General features: G+C 47.5%; 1 protein-coding gene across 1 annotated transcript in view; it reads right to left on the bottom strand.

Moving 5' to 3' along the window:
• The window catches only part of UNC13A (unc-13 homolog A), a 166,213-nt gene that overhangs the window by 19,772 nt on the left and 130,759 nt on the right, over positions 1 to 15,682 (bottom strand). Inside the window, exon 36 of the mRNA XM_063147208.1 lies at positions 4,458 to 4,487. Coding sequence (XP_063003278.1) covers positions 4,458 to 4,487 — 30 coding nt within the window. The remainder of the gene's footprint in view (positions 1 to 4,457; positions 4,488 to 15,682) is intronic.

Here is a 15,682-nt window from a genome sequence, read left to right as displayed (position 1 = left end):
AAGTGCATCCTTTTATTTGTCCTGGATCTCCCACCCATCAGTTTCATGGGATGACCCCGGGTTCTAGTATTTTGAGAGAGGGAGGAAAAGGTCTCCCTGTCCACATTCTCCATACCATGCATAATTTTGGACACCTCTGTCATGTCTCCCCTTAGCCTCCTTTTTTCCAAGCTAAACAATCCCAGTTGATGTAACCTTCCCTCGTAGGGGAGATGCTCCAGCCCCTTAATAATTTCCAGATTTCTGTCTCAGTGAGCCAGCCAGAGGCTTCCCAAAAGCAAAGGAAAATTGGTGTAGGCCATCTCTAGCATGCCCCTTGCGTGTGGCAATAGCCAATTCATTTCCACATTATATTCAAATGTCTATTGCCTCTGAAATAGACTCTGTCCTTTTCCCTGGCTATTCAACACAGGCTCCTCCATGATTTTGACTAATTCTTCTCGTTTTCCACTCCCCAACCCATCTAAGCTTAGTGGCCATCACCACACTGGACATGTTCAGAAGACACCTTAAACCATGGCTTTAACCATGGTGAACGAGTGTTTTTGCTTTCTTCACCGTGGTTAAAGCTGTGGTTTAAGGTGTCTTCTGAACATGGCCTGCCTGTGGTAGTGAATTCCATAAAGCTAATAATATTTTAAGGGATGAAGTTCTGAACCGTATTGCTTCCAGACGACTTCCATGGACATTCTGACTATGCCCCCTTCACACACTCATGCTCAGTTCTTGAAGACTGTAACGTCAAGTGATCAGTGGTAGAAGGGATTGCGTGTGTGTGTGTGTGTAAAGCAGAGAAGGAGCTTCTTAGCACCTCAAAGGCAACACATTTCTACAGGGGGGAATTCACATATCTAGCTACGAATCACAAAGTGTGAGATCAAATGAAAAACAACTTCTGATCCTTGAGTTCTAGGATCCCTCCATCCTACAGAGTCAGTTGGCCATATTCCAGACTGCATATTTCACATCTTGAGTTGTTATTATCACCTCAACATCCAGCTTACATGGCACCATGGCACTTCAGAAGTTCCCTGTAGATACACTTTCAATTGCACTGGTACGAAATGCCCCATTATTACATGGGCACCATTCGCTGGTGACAAAGGTAGGGATTTTGACTACTTTGGGGTGGGGAGAACACTTTCCTCCTGGTCATTAGGCTGCTATTTTAGGTTACCCGGAATGCACCTGGAACAATGATACAGCATGAAATAGGCAGCGTTCAGATGTCACTTTAAGACATACTGGGTTAATAAACTACTCACAGTAGCTTGTTTTGAAAATAAGCTACTACTCTTCCTCACATAACCATACAGATAAGTGACTGTGGGTCTTCACCCAACCCATCCTGCTGCAGTACTCCCGCCCCAGCAGTGGCCCTGTTTCACCCATTGACAGCATTGCAGGAGTCTGTTTTAATCTTCCACAATATCACAATGAGAAAGGAGAATCATAGAATCATAGAATAGTCGAGTGGAGGGGGCCTATAAGGCCATTGAGTCCAACCCCCTGCTCAATGCAGGAATCCACCCTAAAACATCCCCGACAGATGGTTGTCCAGCTGCCTCTTGAAGCCTCTAGTGTGGGAGAGACCACCACCTCCCTAAAGTTCCATTGTTGTACTGCTCTAACAGTCAGCAAGTTTTTCCTGATGTCCAGCTGGAATCTGGCTTTCTGTAACTTGAGCTCATTATTCTGTGTCCTGCACTCTGGGAGGATCGAGAAGAGATCCTGGCCCTCCTCTGTGGGACAACCTTTTAAGTATTTGAAGAGTGCTATCGTGTCTCTCCTCAATCTTCTCTTCTCCAGGCTAAACATGCCCGGTTGTTTCAGTCTCTCTTCATAGGGCTTTGTTTCCAGACCCCTGATCATCTTGGTTGCCCTCCTCTGAACACACCCCAGCTTGTCTGCATCCTTCTTGAACTGTGGAGCCCAGAACTGGACGCAATACTCTAGATGAGGCCTAACCAGGGTCGATTAGAGGGGAACCAGTACCTCCCATGATTTGGAAGCTATACTTGTATTAATGCAGCCCAAAATAACATTTGCTTTTTTTTGCAGCCAGATCACACTGTTGGCTCATATCCAGCTTGTGATCTACAACAATTCCAAGATCCTTCTCGTTTCTAGAAGTTAGAGTATGCAGGGTTGGGACCAAACATCATACACAGCCTGCCCTAGTCAGGACCCTGCATGATTACATACAAAGGAGCGAATACCCCCTGGGTGCGCCAAAAAGAGACTGATGCAGATAAACTCTGGGAAATTTGCAAGATCGGGACAAAATTTCATACACAGCCTCCCCTACAGGGATGCTCAAGTGGCCCACTAGAAATCCTACACACCTACCCATTTGCCCTAGTTTTGCCTCGAATTATCCCATAGGGTATGAAAGCTGTTGTTGTTGAGTACCACCACACCAGCCTCCATGCCACTGCCCTGATCCGGTGTGTGCCCTGGGGGGGCTGGGCCTGATCTGGGCTCCGTGGCACTAGCTGCCAAGGGAGGCAGCTCTGCTCCTCCTCATCCTTCCGCACCCCCAGTGGCCACTCGGAGTTCAAGAAGAATTGCACTTTCTGAGGGGCAAAATACGTCGCCATATGGGGGGAAGAACTGCAATCACAGCAGGACATAGTCGAGATCATCTGAGTCCTTCGCTGCGATAGCAGACTAAGAGGTGGACGTCATGGGAGTCTTTTGCATGAAATTCGCCACGATAGCAGACTAAGAGGTGGACGTCATGGGAGTCTTTTGCCTGAAATTCTCCACAATAGCAGACTAAGAGGTGGACGTCATGGGAGTCTTTTGCATGAACTTCGCCGCGACAGACTAAGAGGTGGACGTCATGGGAGTCTTTTGCATGAACTTCGCCGCGACAGACTAAGAGGTGGACGTCATGGGAGTCTTTTGCATGAAATTCGTCGCGATAGCAGACTTAGAGGTGGATGTCATGGGAGTCTTTTGCCTGAAATTCTCCATGATAGCAGACTAAGAGGTGGACGTCATGGGAGTCTTTTGCATGAAATTCGTCGCGATAGCAGACTAAGAGGTGGATGTCATGGGAGTCTTTTGCCTGAAATTCACCACGATAGCAGACTAAGAGGTGGACGTCATGGGAGTCTTTTGCCTGAAATTCTCCGCAATAGCAGACTAAGAGGTGGACGTCATGGGAGTCTTTTGCATGAAATTCGCTGCAATAGCAGACTAAAAGGTGGACGTCATGGGAGTCTTTTGCATGAAATTCGCTGCAATAGCAGACTAAGAGGTGGACGTCATGGGAGTCTTTTGCATGAAATTCGCTGCAATAGCAGACTAAAAGGTGGACGTCATGGGAGTCTTTTGCATGAAATTCGTCACGATAGCAGACAAAGAAGTGGACGTCATGGGAGTCTTTTGCATGAAATTCGCTGCAATAGCAGACTAAGAGGTGGACGTCATGGGAGTCTTTTGCATAAAATTCGCCACGATAGACTAAGAAGTGGACTTCATGGGAGTCTTTTGCCTGAAATTCTCTGCAATAGCAGACTAAGAGGTGGACGTCATGGGAGTCTTTTGCCTGAAATTCTCCGCAATAGCAGACTAAGAGGTGGACATCATGGGAGTCTTTTGCCTGAAATTCGCTGCAATAGCAGACTAAGAGGTGGACGTCATGGGAGTCTTTTGCATAAAATTCACCACAATAGACTAAGAGGTGGACGTCATGGGAGTCTTTTGCATGAAATTCGCCGGTAAAGCAGACCATCAGCCTGGTGTGATGGATCTCATAGAGGCAAAAACCTAACAGCAAACTGTAGAATCCAAAGTAGGCAGCACTGGCATAATTAATTTTAGAAATTATCCTATCTAAACCAGAATTTAGGAGTGATATAGCGTATGGAGTTAAATTTTGGAATGATGAAGGAAGAGAATGAAGAAATCCCCAGGGGGAACCATAATGCATGCATTTTAACCACCTTGTAAGCAAACGTTGAAAGCCCCATACGCTAGACTCTATTCCTCCATTTCTAAACAAAGTTACCCCCCACTTTCTGAAAAATAAGAACTTCCACAGATCTGTTTATGTCCACTCTGCCAGATATTGCACCCCTATACCTGTCCTTACAGTTCTGATGCTAACACACACAACGCCTTTGTGCCCCCTTTCCCCCCGCCCCACATGCAGACAGGCAGGGAAGCAAGCTGAGAAACAGACTTAGGAGGCAAACAGGGGTTTGCTTTGGGGGAGAGGAAAGATATTCCAGTTGGAAAAAGAGCACAGCTACAAATTCAGCACAGGATTTAAAACAACAGCCGCTTCCAGGTAGCAACACGTGGTAAGAAAGGAGAACAAGAGAGAAAGGCGGACGTACGGACTCATAAGACCACAGGCAAGAAGGACAGGAGAACTCCACAGACAAAAGTGGGGAGGGCAGGAAAAATAGACCAAGCAGGTTAAGAATTAAATGAAAGGTCCTTACTTCAGTGTGACTGGGGAGCTTCACCCTACTCTGTAAAAAGAATAGCAGCACTTGTACAATTACAGCATCTGCAACACCGCCTTGGCAACACAAAAACCCTCTCCTCCCCATCACGACACAGATATTATTTAGTTATTTACAATATTTATATACCGCGCTCCCCATTGAAAATTTCGGAGTGGTGTTCAAGGTAAAATGGAAATAAAAACACAGAATAAAACACTCAGAATGGATTTTAAAAGAAGCAAATACAGTGATTCCTGGCTGGACGTTAAGGAAAGGCTTCCTGGAATAATTATGTTATCAGGAGGCGCCGAAAGGAGTACAACGTTGGTGCCTGCCTGGCCTCCAGAGGCAGGGAGTTCCATAGGAGGGGGGCCACCACGCTGAAGGCTCTCCCCGGTGGACTCCCAATTGGAGGATGGATCTATGTGGGACCACCAGGAGCATGTCCTCGGATAACCTCAGTGAACGGGCAGGTTGGTAAGGGAGAAGGCACTCTCTCAGGTATCCTGGTCCCAAGTTGTTTACATGCCAATAGCAAAGGCAAGTTTTGTCCATCCTTATTCCCATGTGTGAATAAATTGGGGGGGGGGCTGCATCTTGAATGCACAGAGTCCATGACAGGCCCTCCCCTTTGGCCTTGAGGTTTTTAGGGCTGATGCAAAATCTCCCCCTCCTCTCTGTTTCCACAACCCCCATTTGGAGTCCATAAAAGTAGGGGATTTTTTTGGCAGTTTTCATGGGATGGGGTGGATTTCAAGTTGCATATGTGTGGGAGAACTCATAAGTCCTGCAATTTTAAATAAAACTACATAATACCCACAGAACAATGCTATTTGATGATGTAGCATCATCCTGAGGGGCGTTATGGGGACTTCAACGTGGTGACCACTAGCAGCAAGAAACCAGGAAGAATGCCAGCCTGTTCTGTACTTTCTGCCCTTAAAATATGCAAAATAGAGAAGGAAAGGTTGCCGCTTCTTTCATGATGACACCCTCCCCGCCAAATTTGTTCTAAATTTCAGGGATTCTGAAGATCTGTCCCGACATTAGATTCTAGGGTGACCCTATGAAAAGGAGGACAGGGCTCCTGTATCTTTAACAGTTGCATAGCAAAGGGAATTTCAGCGGGTGTCAGTTGTATATATGGGGAACCAGGTGAAATCCCCTCTTCATCACAACAGTTAAAGGTGCAGCAGCTATACCAGAGTGACCAGATTTAAAAGAGGGCAGGGCTCCTGCACCTTTAACTGTTGTGATGAAGAGGAAATTTCACCAGGTTCTCCATATATACAAATGACACCTGCTGAAATTTTCTTTTCACTACAACTGTTAAAGATACAGGAGCCTTGTCCTCCTTTTCATATGGTCACCCTATTAGATTCCACAGTTCAAGCCATGGGCCTCATCTACACCAAGCAGGATATTCCACTATGAAAGTGGTATAAAAGCAGCATATAAAAGGCAGGAGCCACACGACTGCTTTATAGTGGTATTAAAGTGCACTGACAACTGTTGTGGCCCATTGACACAGACCATATATAGGGTGACCCTATGAAAAGGAGGATAGGGCTCCTGTATCTTTAACAGTAGTGTAAAAAAGGGAATTTTAGCAGGTGTCATTTGTATGCATGCAGCACCTGGTGAAATTCCCTCTTCATCACAACAGTTAAAGCTGCAGGAACTATACTAGAGTGACCAGATCCAAAAGAGGGTAGGGCTCCTGCAGCTTTAAATGTTGTGATGAAGAGGGAATTTCACCAGGTGCTGCATGCATACAAATGACTCCTGCTGAAATTCCCTTTTCTATGCAACTGTTAAAGATAAAGGAGCCCGGTCCTCCTTTTCATAGGGTCACCCTACCATATACCACTTTCATACCGCTATATCCTGCTTGGTGTGGCTCCTGTCTTTTATATACCGCTTTCATACTGCAATATCCTGCATGGTGTAGATGAGGCCTTGGAGTGTGGAACACATGGCTGGCTTCTTTCATCCAGCTGACATCATTGTATAGAATCATAGAATAGCAGAGTTGGAAGGGACCTACAAGGCCATCGAGTCCAACCCCCTACTCAATGCGGGAATCCGCCCTAAAGCATCCCGGACAGATGGTTGTCCAACTGCCTCTTGAATGCCTCTAGTGTGGGAGAGCCCATAACCTCCATAGGTAACTGATTACATTGTCATACTGCTCTAACAGTCAGGACGTTTTTCCTGATGTCCAGCCGGAATCTGGCTTCCTTTAACTTGAGCCCGTTATTCCGTGTCCTGCACTCTGGGAAGATCGAGAAGAGATCCTGGCCCTCCTCCGTGTGACAACCTTTTAAGTATTTGAAGAGTGCTCTCATGTCTCCCCTCCATCTTCTCTTCTCCAGGCTAAACATGCCCAGTTCTTTCAGTCTTTCTTCATAGGGCTTTGTTTCCAGACCCCTGATCATCCTCTGAACATGCTCCAGCTTGTCTGCGTCCTTCTTGAATTGTGGAGCCCAGAACTGGATGCAATACTCTAGATGAGGCCTAACCAGGGCCGAATAGAGAGGAACCAGTGCCTCACGTGATTTGGAAGCTCTACTTCTATTAAAGCAGCCCAAAATAGCATTGGCCTTTCTTGCAGCCACGTCGCACTGTTGGCTCATATCCAGCTTGTGATCTACAACAATTCCAAGCTCCTTCTCGTTTGTAGCATTGCTGAGCCAAGTGTCCCCCCATCTTGTAAACTATGCACTTGGTTTCTATTTCCTAGATGTAGAACTTGGCATTTATCCCTATTAAATATAAGCGAACCATGCTGGATATATTTCGCCAAAATTGCAAGAAAAACGAGTGTAGCTCTCCTTCATATCAGCAGTGATCATCTCCAGGGTCTGTTATGTGTCCTCTGTCAAACTTGAGACTGCATGGGGTAAGAATTGTCCTGTCGTGTTTCTGCTGTAAGGGGCCTATAAATGGATAAGAAATGGCCAGAATGCCCCCACTCTCCTTGAGAACCTGAGGAAGAGGCACTCACAATACAGGTATACACAACCCTCACTCACCAAATCCATCAATGGACACCCCACCCTGAGCTGCGATGAAAAACGATACCCCACACGTATTGATGGCACAGACTAGAAAGGCCTCTGACCAGCTCTCTCTGATCTCAACGGCTCAGTTGCCTCCTCTGAATCTTTTGGACATTTAAGCTGGTCTGAGCAGGCGTTGGGTGTGAGGTCAGTTTAGGCCTGTTGCCAAAGACAAACAGTCAAAGAGCGAGAACGTCTAGTTACCTTCTCGGTTCCCTTGCCATGCTTTCTTAAGAGTGTGCCCTGTAGAGACAACATCACAAATTGATCAATGCAGAATGCCAGGAGGTCCGACAAGAATTTCTAGTCACTTACTAGAGTCATTTACAAGGAAGAAAGAAAGACTCAAGATCGATTGCTCCAAGGTTGTGCAGAGAGCAGCGAGCTCAGACATTTGTTGGCAACCCAACCATTATATCCAACCTGGGCCACAGCTAGACCTAAGGTTTATCCTGGGATCATCCAGGGTTCGCCCCTGCCTGAGCACTTGATCCCCTGTGTGTCACCTAGATGAACAGGTTTGACCCCTGGACGATCCAGGGAGAAACCTTAGGTCTAGCTATGGCCCTGGAGTTTATTTGATCTGGTTCAACCCCGAAGAACTACCAATTGTCATTTTTTTAAAAAGGTCATCTCCATAAAATATCAGAACTAGAAACAATGGCCCCATTCAGAAGACACTTTAAACCGTGGCTTTAACCATGGCGGTTACGCCAGAAATCGTCGAGATAATGAGGGAAAAACACTACATTGAACCAAGAAGAGATTAACAAAGAACAAAGAGATTAAAAACTTTTCTACTCTTCAACTAGTGTCTATCTCTCTTTTTTATTGGTTAAGCCAGAAAGCCAGGCCGTGTTCAGAATACCAGCAAAAGGGAAAGGAAACCCCAAGTAACACGTGAGGAAAAGTAATATAAGTAATATAATATTTCCTGTGTAATTTAACTTATACCTCTTGTTCTTACTATTTTAAAATTATTTTTCTATGAATTGTTGTACCTCTTGTTTTTATTATTTTTCTATGAATTGTTGTACATCTTGATGTCTTGTTACAATGTGTTCCAAAAGATTTTGAAATATTTTGTTTGAGCATATATGATTTCACAATTCCTTACTTTTGTAAATACTATATTATTTCTTTTAGATTGCCTTGAAGAAGGACTTTGTCTGAAACGCATCGGTAATTCACCAATAAATAACTTGTAATATATCTCCGTTTCCACTCCTTGCCTTTGGCTTTTCTTCACGTGTTCAGAAGACACCTTAAACCACATCTGTAACCATGGTGAATAAAGCAGAAAGCCTTATTCACTGTGGTTAAAGCTGTGGTTTAAGGTGTCTTCTGAACACAGCCTAGCTTTCTGGCTTAACCACCATGGTTAAAAACATGGTTTAATGTGTCTTCTGAATACAGCCTAGCTTTCTGGCTTAACCACCATGGTTAAAAACATGGTTTAATGTGTCTTCTGAATACAGCCTAGCTTTCTGGCTTAACCACCATGGTTAAAGCCATGGTTTAAGGTGTCTTATGAACACAACCTGGCTTTCTGGCTTAACCACCGTGGTTAAAGCCATGGTTTAAGGTGTCTTCTGAACACAGCCTAGCTTTCTGGCTTAACCACCATGGTTAAAGCCATGGTTTAAGGTGTCTTCTGAACACAGCCTAGCTTTCTGGCTTAACCACCATGGTTAAAGCCATGGTTTAAGGTGTCTTCTGAACACAACCTGGCTTTCTGGCTTAACTACCATGGTTAAAACCATGGTTTAAGGTGTCTTCTGAACACAGCCTGGCTTTCTGGCTTAACCACCATGGTTAAAGCCATGGTTTAAGGTGTCTTCTGAACACAGCCTGGCTTTCTGGCTTAACCACCATGGTTAAAGCCATGGTTTAAGGTGTCTTCTGAACACAGCCTGGCTTTCTGGCTTAACCACCATGGTTAAAGCCATGGTTTAAGGTGTCTTCTGAACACAGCCTGGCTTTCTGACTTAACCACCATGGTTAAAGCCATGGTTTAAAGTGTCATCTGAACGGGCCCAATGTGAGAGAACTCTCCGGCCTTAGCTAGACCTAAGGTTTATCCCGGGGTCATCCCTGTTCATGTAAATGACACACAGGATATCCCGGGAGCAGGCAGGGATGACCCTGGGACGATCCCAGAATTAACCTTAGGTGTAGCTAAGACCTCCGTTAGCACACCCAGCCTTCTTGAAAGCGGAGAGGGTATACGAGCCCTCCCATCCCCAAATCCTGCAACAGGCATTAAGTTACCCTATAATTCATCCCAACAGGCTTCCAAATTGCTAAATCATCCAATAAACCCTAAATCTTGTGGCGTGTGCTCCCACCGTTGAAGGCCCCCCCTCCACTTTTCCACCCATGAATGGAATAGCAAATTCAGGGTGAGTGTGGGAGAGATTTCAGCTTAGCCCTTATTACCAGCAATGAACTGAACAGGGGATTGGGACGCATTTTGGAAGAGGTGTGGACGTGGGGTCCGTGAAGCACTTTCATCTCATTGGGTCTGCCTTCCCCACCCTTCTTCTGTAATTATTTCAGAGGCACCAAAGAGAACTGAGAACACAAGGAGTTTTTTGTAGAAATTGATAGTGCTTCTGCACAGGGCAGGTTTGGACCCAGGTAAGTTCTAGCTCAGTGGTTCTCAACCTTTTTTGCTCCATTCCCGCCTTTCACCATTGTTCAGAATATAATTCCCCCCCCTTCCCAAGACAGTCTAACTCAAAAGCTGCATTCCAAATAATATGCCTAGAATATTGAAAATCTTTTATTTTTTTCCTATATTAGTCCCATTTAAAGGGGCAACGCAAAGCATGGCCCCTTTTACATTCTCCGCTCCCGCGCTTTGCGTTGCCCCTTTAAATGGGAAGCTTGAAACGTCTTGCGAGGGAGGGAGGGAGGGAGGGAGGGAAAAGAGAGCAAAGGCCTGGCTTTTGCAGGCAACATCACACTTTTCTGGGATGTTTTTAATAACGTGTAAGAAGACATAATCTACGGGACATCATACTTTGCTGAATAGTGGTCCCAATTCCCCCCCTGGAACCCTAAAATTCCCCCCCGGGGGGGGAATTTCCCCTTTGTTGAGAACCCATGTTCTAGCTCCTTTTATGAAAGAATCCAAGCTCTGTAAGAGATCGTCACTAAAGGACAGCAAAACCACTGTTGCTTGGGAGAAGATTCCCCTAAAAGCACAGTTGAATTAGAACAGCTTTCTTCAATCTGGTGCCCTCCAGATGGTCATAGTGGCTGGGGATGATGGGACTTGTACTCCAATACATCTGGAGAGCACCAGATTGGGGAACAGCAATGCCCACGACCATTCAAGAAATGATGTATCTCCCTGGAGTACATACTTTCCCCTGTACCACAGATTTGTGATGGCGGGCCCCCACGGCCCCTCTTACCATTTGTGGTCACCTAGGGCCATTGCTTTTGGATGGTGTGAAAAGGCAGCAAATGGTTAGTTCTTAATTTATTGTTACTCCCAGGAATGGGCACTCATGGGATTTTCTGTCTCGCGCTGGTATCAAAATAACTTGGCCAGCCTCGGGTACTATGCATATTGGCTTGGGGGAAGGCACTGTTTTCTAGGGCTGTGCACCCACCCCCCGATCTGCCTCGGGGGCCAATCCGGAGCCCCCGAAGCAGCCCCGATCCGCCTCGGGGATTCCCAATCCACCTTGGTGCCGAAGCTGAGGCAAAATCCAGACCCTTTCAGGTGACTCGGAGTTTTCTGTGTCCTCACTTACCTGCCACAGCAGATGGTGGAGGCACCAGGTAAGCCCCCTCCCCCCCCTTCCCTGCATCCGCTGTCCGCCACCACTGGTGACTTGCGTCCAGCAGCTTCCACGCCGACGACACTGAAGCCTGGAAGTAGGCCGCTTCAGCATCATCAGAGTGGAAGCTGCCGGCCCCAGGTAAGTGGAGAAGAGGGGAGGAGGGCTTACCTGGGTCTGCTGCTGCCACTGGCTTATGTCTGGCGGGGAAGCCGCCGGACGCAAGCCAGCAGTGGCAGTGGATGCAGGTAAGGGGGGGGGCTTACCTGCTGCCTCCGTTGCCGCCACCATCTTTCTCCTGGCAGCTTTCGGTGCCACCGAAAATGAAACGGAGTAGGCCGTGCGATAACTTAAAATGCGTGGCTTAGAATCATAGAATCATAGAATCATGATTACTCCTTTTCATTTCCTTTTCATTTCAAATGAAAAGGCTTACTCCTTTTCATTTCCGGTGGCAGCACCGGAAGCCGCCAGAAGAAAGATGGCAGCGGCAATGGAGGCAACAGGTAAGGAGACTGGTGGAGGGTTGGGGGTGGGGCCAGCTACGAAGCGCCGAGGAGGCCCGAAGCTTCGGAGCCAATGGCTTTGGGCCACCTCGGCCTTCACCCGAACTGCCTTGGATCCGGTTCGGAAGGGTCCGAACCACTCCGATCCGCTTCGGATTCGGGGTTTGGGTCCGAGGTGGTGCACAGCCCTACTGATTTTCTGTTCTGCTTCAGGCAGCAAATTGTTTGGGATGGCCCTGTTCACATTTATTTTTCAGCTACCAAGTAGCTCAGTTTATGAGAACAATGTAAAGGTCAGACATGCATTAACAGAGAGAGAGAGAATCGGAATGTCATGGTCCCAGGTTCAAATTTCTCCTCTGCCATGGCCTCACCAGGTAGGCTTTGGCCAAGCCACACTCTCCCAGCCTCACCCTTCCAGTGTACAATACAGGAGCTGATCATAACATGGACCTACCTTGAAGAACTGTATAAAGATGGTAAGAAAATGCACAGGAAGCAAACCCTTTTTGACACCCGGAAGAAGAGTGGAGGAAAGTGGTGCCTATGCGCCCCAATGCACCCCTTCCCAGACTCCTTTCTTGGTTCCACCCCTCCCGAGTAGCACATTTTCTTCCTGGTGGCATCTGGGATTGCTCTGAAATAGGTTTCTGTTGGTGCTGAAAACCATGACTTCAAAGGAGTTGTTTAGTGTGTTGCGGTTCAGACCTCACCTCTGCCTTGTCCTCAAGAGATTGGAGTGGGATACTTACCCTTTGCCACACTTCTCATTTTTGTGGTGGTGCCCACAACTGCTTCGCAAACGATTAAACGTGCCCATGGCCAAAAAAACCCAAAAAAGGCCTACGCCCTGCTCTAAAGCGCTCTGTAAAGAATAGGACGTGTTCCTACATTCGTGTCTGTGAGCAAACACCCATCATGTCTAAACGGCTGATAGCTAACTATCCCTAAATATAGGACGCCATCTCATAGAATCATAGAATCATAGAATAGTAGAGTTGGAAGGGGCCTACAAGGCCATCGAGTCCAACCCCCTGCTCAATGCAGGAATCCACCCTAAAGCATCCCTGACAGATGGTTGTCCAGCTGCCTCTTGAAGGCCTCTAGTGTGGGATAGCCCACCACCTCCCTAGGTCACTGGTTCCATTGTCGTACTGCTCTAACAGTCAGGAAGTTTTTCCTGGTGTCCAGCTGGAATCTGGCTTCCTTTAACTTGAGCCCATTAACTTGCTTCTTCTTAGCAAGGTTCAATGTTCTCCCCTCCAAGCTATTAGAGGGCAGATTCAAGAAAATCCCAAAGAATATTAGATGCTGCTCCTGTAATGACGGCGAGGTGGGGTCTATATTGCATGTTCTATTGTACTGCAGTTCCTATCCAGAGGCCAGGAAAGACCTAATATGTCCTACTAGACCAGCCTTCCTCAACCTGGGGCGCTCCAGATGTGTTGGACTACAACTCCCAGAATGCCCCAGCCATTCTGGGAGAAGCAGTCCAACACATCTGGAGCGCCCCAGGTTGAGGAAGGCTGTATTAGACAATGTTTCCCTGGTCACTGTCCTGAGTCTCTTATGATTATTTTACTCCAGGGCATCAATTAGCCTATTACTGAGCAAATGGCCAAATTTATGAATCTGGCTATTCTCATTAGGCCACCCACGGATGCTTGATCATTTCTTTGACAGATTTTGTATCCTTTCTTTTTACCATCATGTATTTTTTTTTTATTAACGTCTGTGTACATAGATGCTATGACAATGGTCCGTTGACTGTAAATAAAGGTTGATGGGGATGGAGATTGGGTCTAAATGGCTGCCGCTACTGCTAGAAAACCCCTACCTTGAAGAGAAGGGTGTGGGTCCCCCCGTGCCGCCACTGTCGCCAAAAGACCTGGGCTTCTGCAGGTTCAGTACCCATATGTCACTACAGAACATCTCTGATAGTAGAAGGTATGGTGCAGATGTGAGGACTTGGGTAATCAGTAGGGCTGTACACCACCACCCTGAACTGGTTCGGATTGATCCGACCCTCCCCCAATCCGCTCCGGAATTGGATCCAGAGCAAGATCTGGAGGGCCGGATTGAGATTCGGGCCCCATTTTGGACCCCTTCCCCACTTACTTGCCTCCACGAGGCAGGTAAGTGGGGAAGGGGGGGACAAAATGAGGGTTGAATAGGTCCCCCCCTCCTCCTTACCTGGCTTTGCCGTCTGCCACTGCATGGATCACGACGGCGGTGGGCACCGCTGCCATGTAAGCCCCCTCCCCCCCACTTACCTGCATCCGTAGCAGTCCGGGTGGCAGCTTCAACTGCGGCCCAGGCCTCAAGGTGGAAACAGGCCGCCTTGAGGCCTGGGCCACAGTTGAAGCCACTGCCTAGACAGCTACGGATGCAGGTAAGCCCCCTCCCCTCTTCCCCATTACCTGGCTCCACCGCCATCACCACACAAACTGCAGTGGTGGTGGTAGAGCCAGGTAAGCCCCCCTCCCCCACCACTTACCTGTGTCCAGAGCTTCAGACCGTTCCAAACCGCTCCAGACCGTCCGGATCGGCACCGCTCCGCTTCGGATTCGGAGATCCGAAACGGAGCGGAGCACAGCCCTAGGAATCAGGCCTAGGAATGTGGATGGTTGAGGTCTCAAATGGTGGGAAACTGGCTTCCAAGGATACACACCCTGCACAGTATGAGTCCTCAGGTGGTCATGCTTGAGGATGTAGGTAGATGGGGTCGAAAAGCATAGGGCAGCCTTCCACAGCCTCGTGTCCCACAGATGGGTTGGACTGCAACACATCTGGAACGTGCCAGGTTGCAGAAGGCTGTCCTAGGGCACTGGCCACAGAGGACATGCACCCTGGTCATCATGCAGACGTGAACCCGTAGCCAGTTGGGAATGCTCAAAGGCAAGGAGGACTCACACCCTGTGACACCTTCAGGTACACCTACCCTCAAAGCCCAACCCCTCCCAAGGATCTTTTCTGTCATGAGGAAATGGCTCCTTCATGAGTCCAACCACCTGCTCAATGCAGGAATCCACCCTAAAGCATACTTGACAGATGGTTGTCCAGCTGCCTCTTGAAGGCTTCTAGTGTGGGAGAGCCCACCACCTCCCTAGGTCACTGGTTCCATTGTCGTACTGCTCTAACAGTCAGGAAGTTTTTCCTGATGTTCAGCTGGAATCTGACTTCCTGTAACTTGAGCCCCTTATTCTGTGTCCCGCACTCTGGGAGGATCGAGAAGAGATCCTGGCCCTCCTCTGTGTGACAACCTTTAGAGTGCTATCATGTCTCCCCTCCATCTTCTCTTCTCCCATGCCCAGTTCTTTCAGTCTCTCTTCCTAGGGCTTTGTTTCCAGACCCCTGATCATCCTGGTTGCCCTCCTCTGAACACGCTCCAGCTTAGAATCATAGGATCATAGAATTGTAGAGTTGGAAGAGGCCTATAAGGCCTTCGAGTCCAACCCCCTGCTCAATGCTTGTCTGCGTCCTTCTTGAAGTGTGGGGCCCAGAACTGGACACGATACTCTAGATGAGGCCTAACCAGGGCCGAATAGAGAGGAACAGAACCAGTACCTCACATGATTTGGAAGCTCTACTTCTATTAATGCAGCCCCAAATAGCATTGGCCTTTCTTGCAGCCCTATCGCACTGTTGGCTCATATTCAGCTTGCGATCTACAACAATTCCAAGATCCTTCTCGTTTGTAGTATCGCTGAGCCAAGTATCCCCCATCTTGTAACTGTGCATTTCGTTTCCATTTCCTAGGTGTAGGACTTGGCATTTATCCCTATTAAATTCCATTCTGTCGTTTTCAGCCCAGCACTCCAGCCTATCAAGATCACTTTGAAGTTTGTTTCTGTCTT

The sequence above is a fragment of the Elgaria multicarinata genome, chromosome 23, assembly GCF_023053635.1.
Source record: "Elgaria multicarinata webbii isolate HBS135686 ecotype San Diego chromosome 23, rElgMul1.1.pri, whole genome shotgun sequence".
Classification (NCBI taxonomy): domain Eukaryota; kingdom Metazoa; phylum Chordata; class Lepidosauria; order Squamata; family Anguidae; genus Elgaria; species Elgaria multicarinata.
This window is presented reverse-complemented; position numbering and strand designations above follow the sequence as displayed.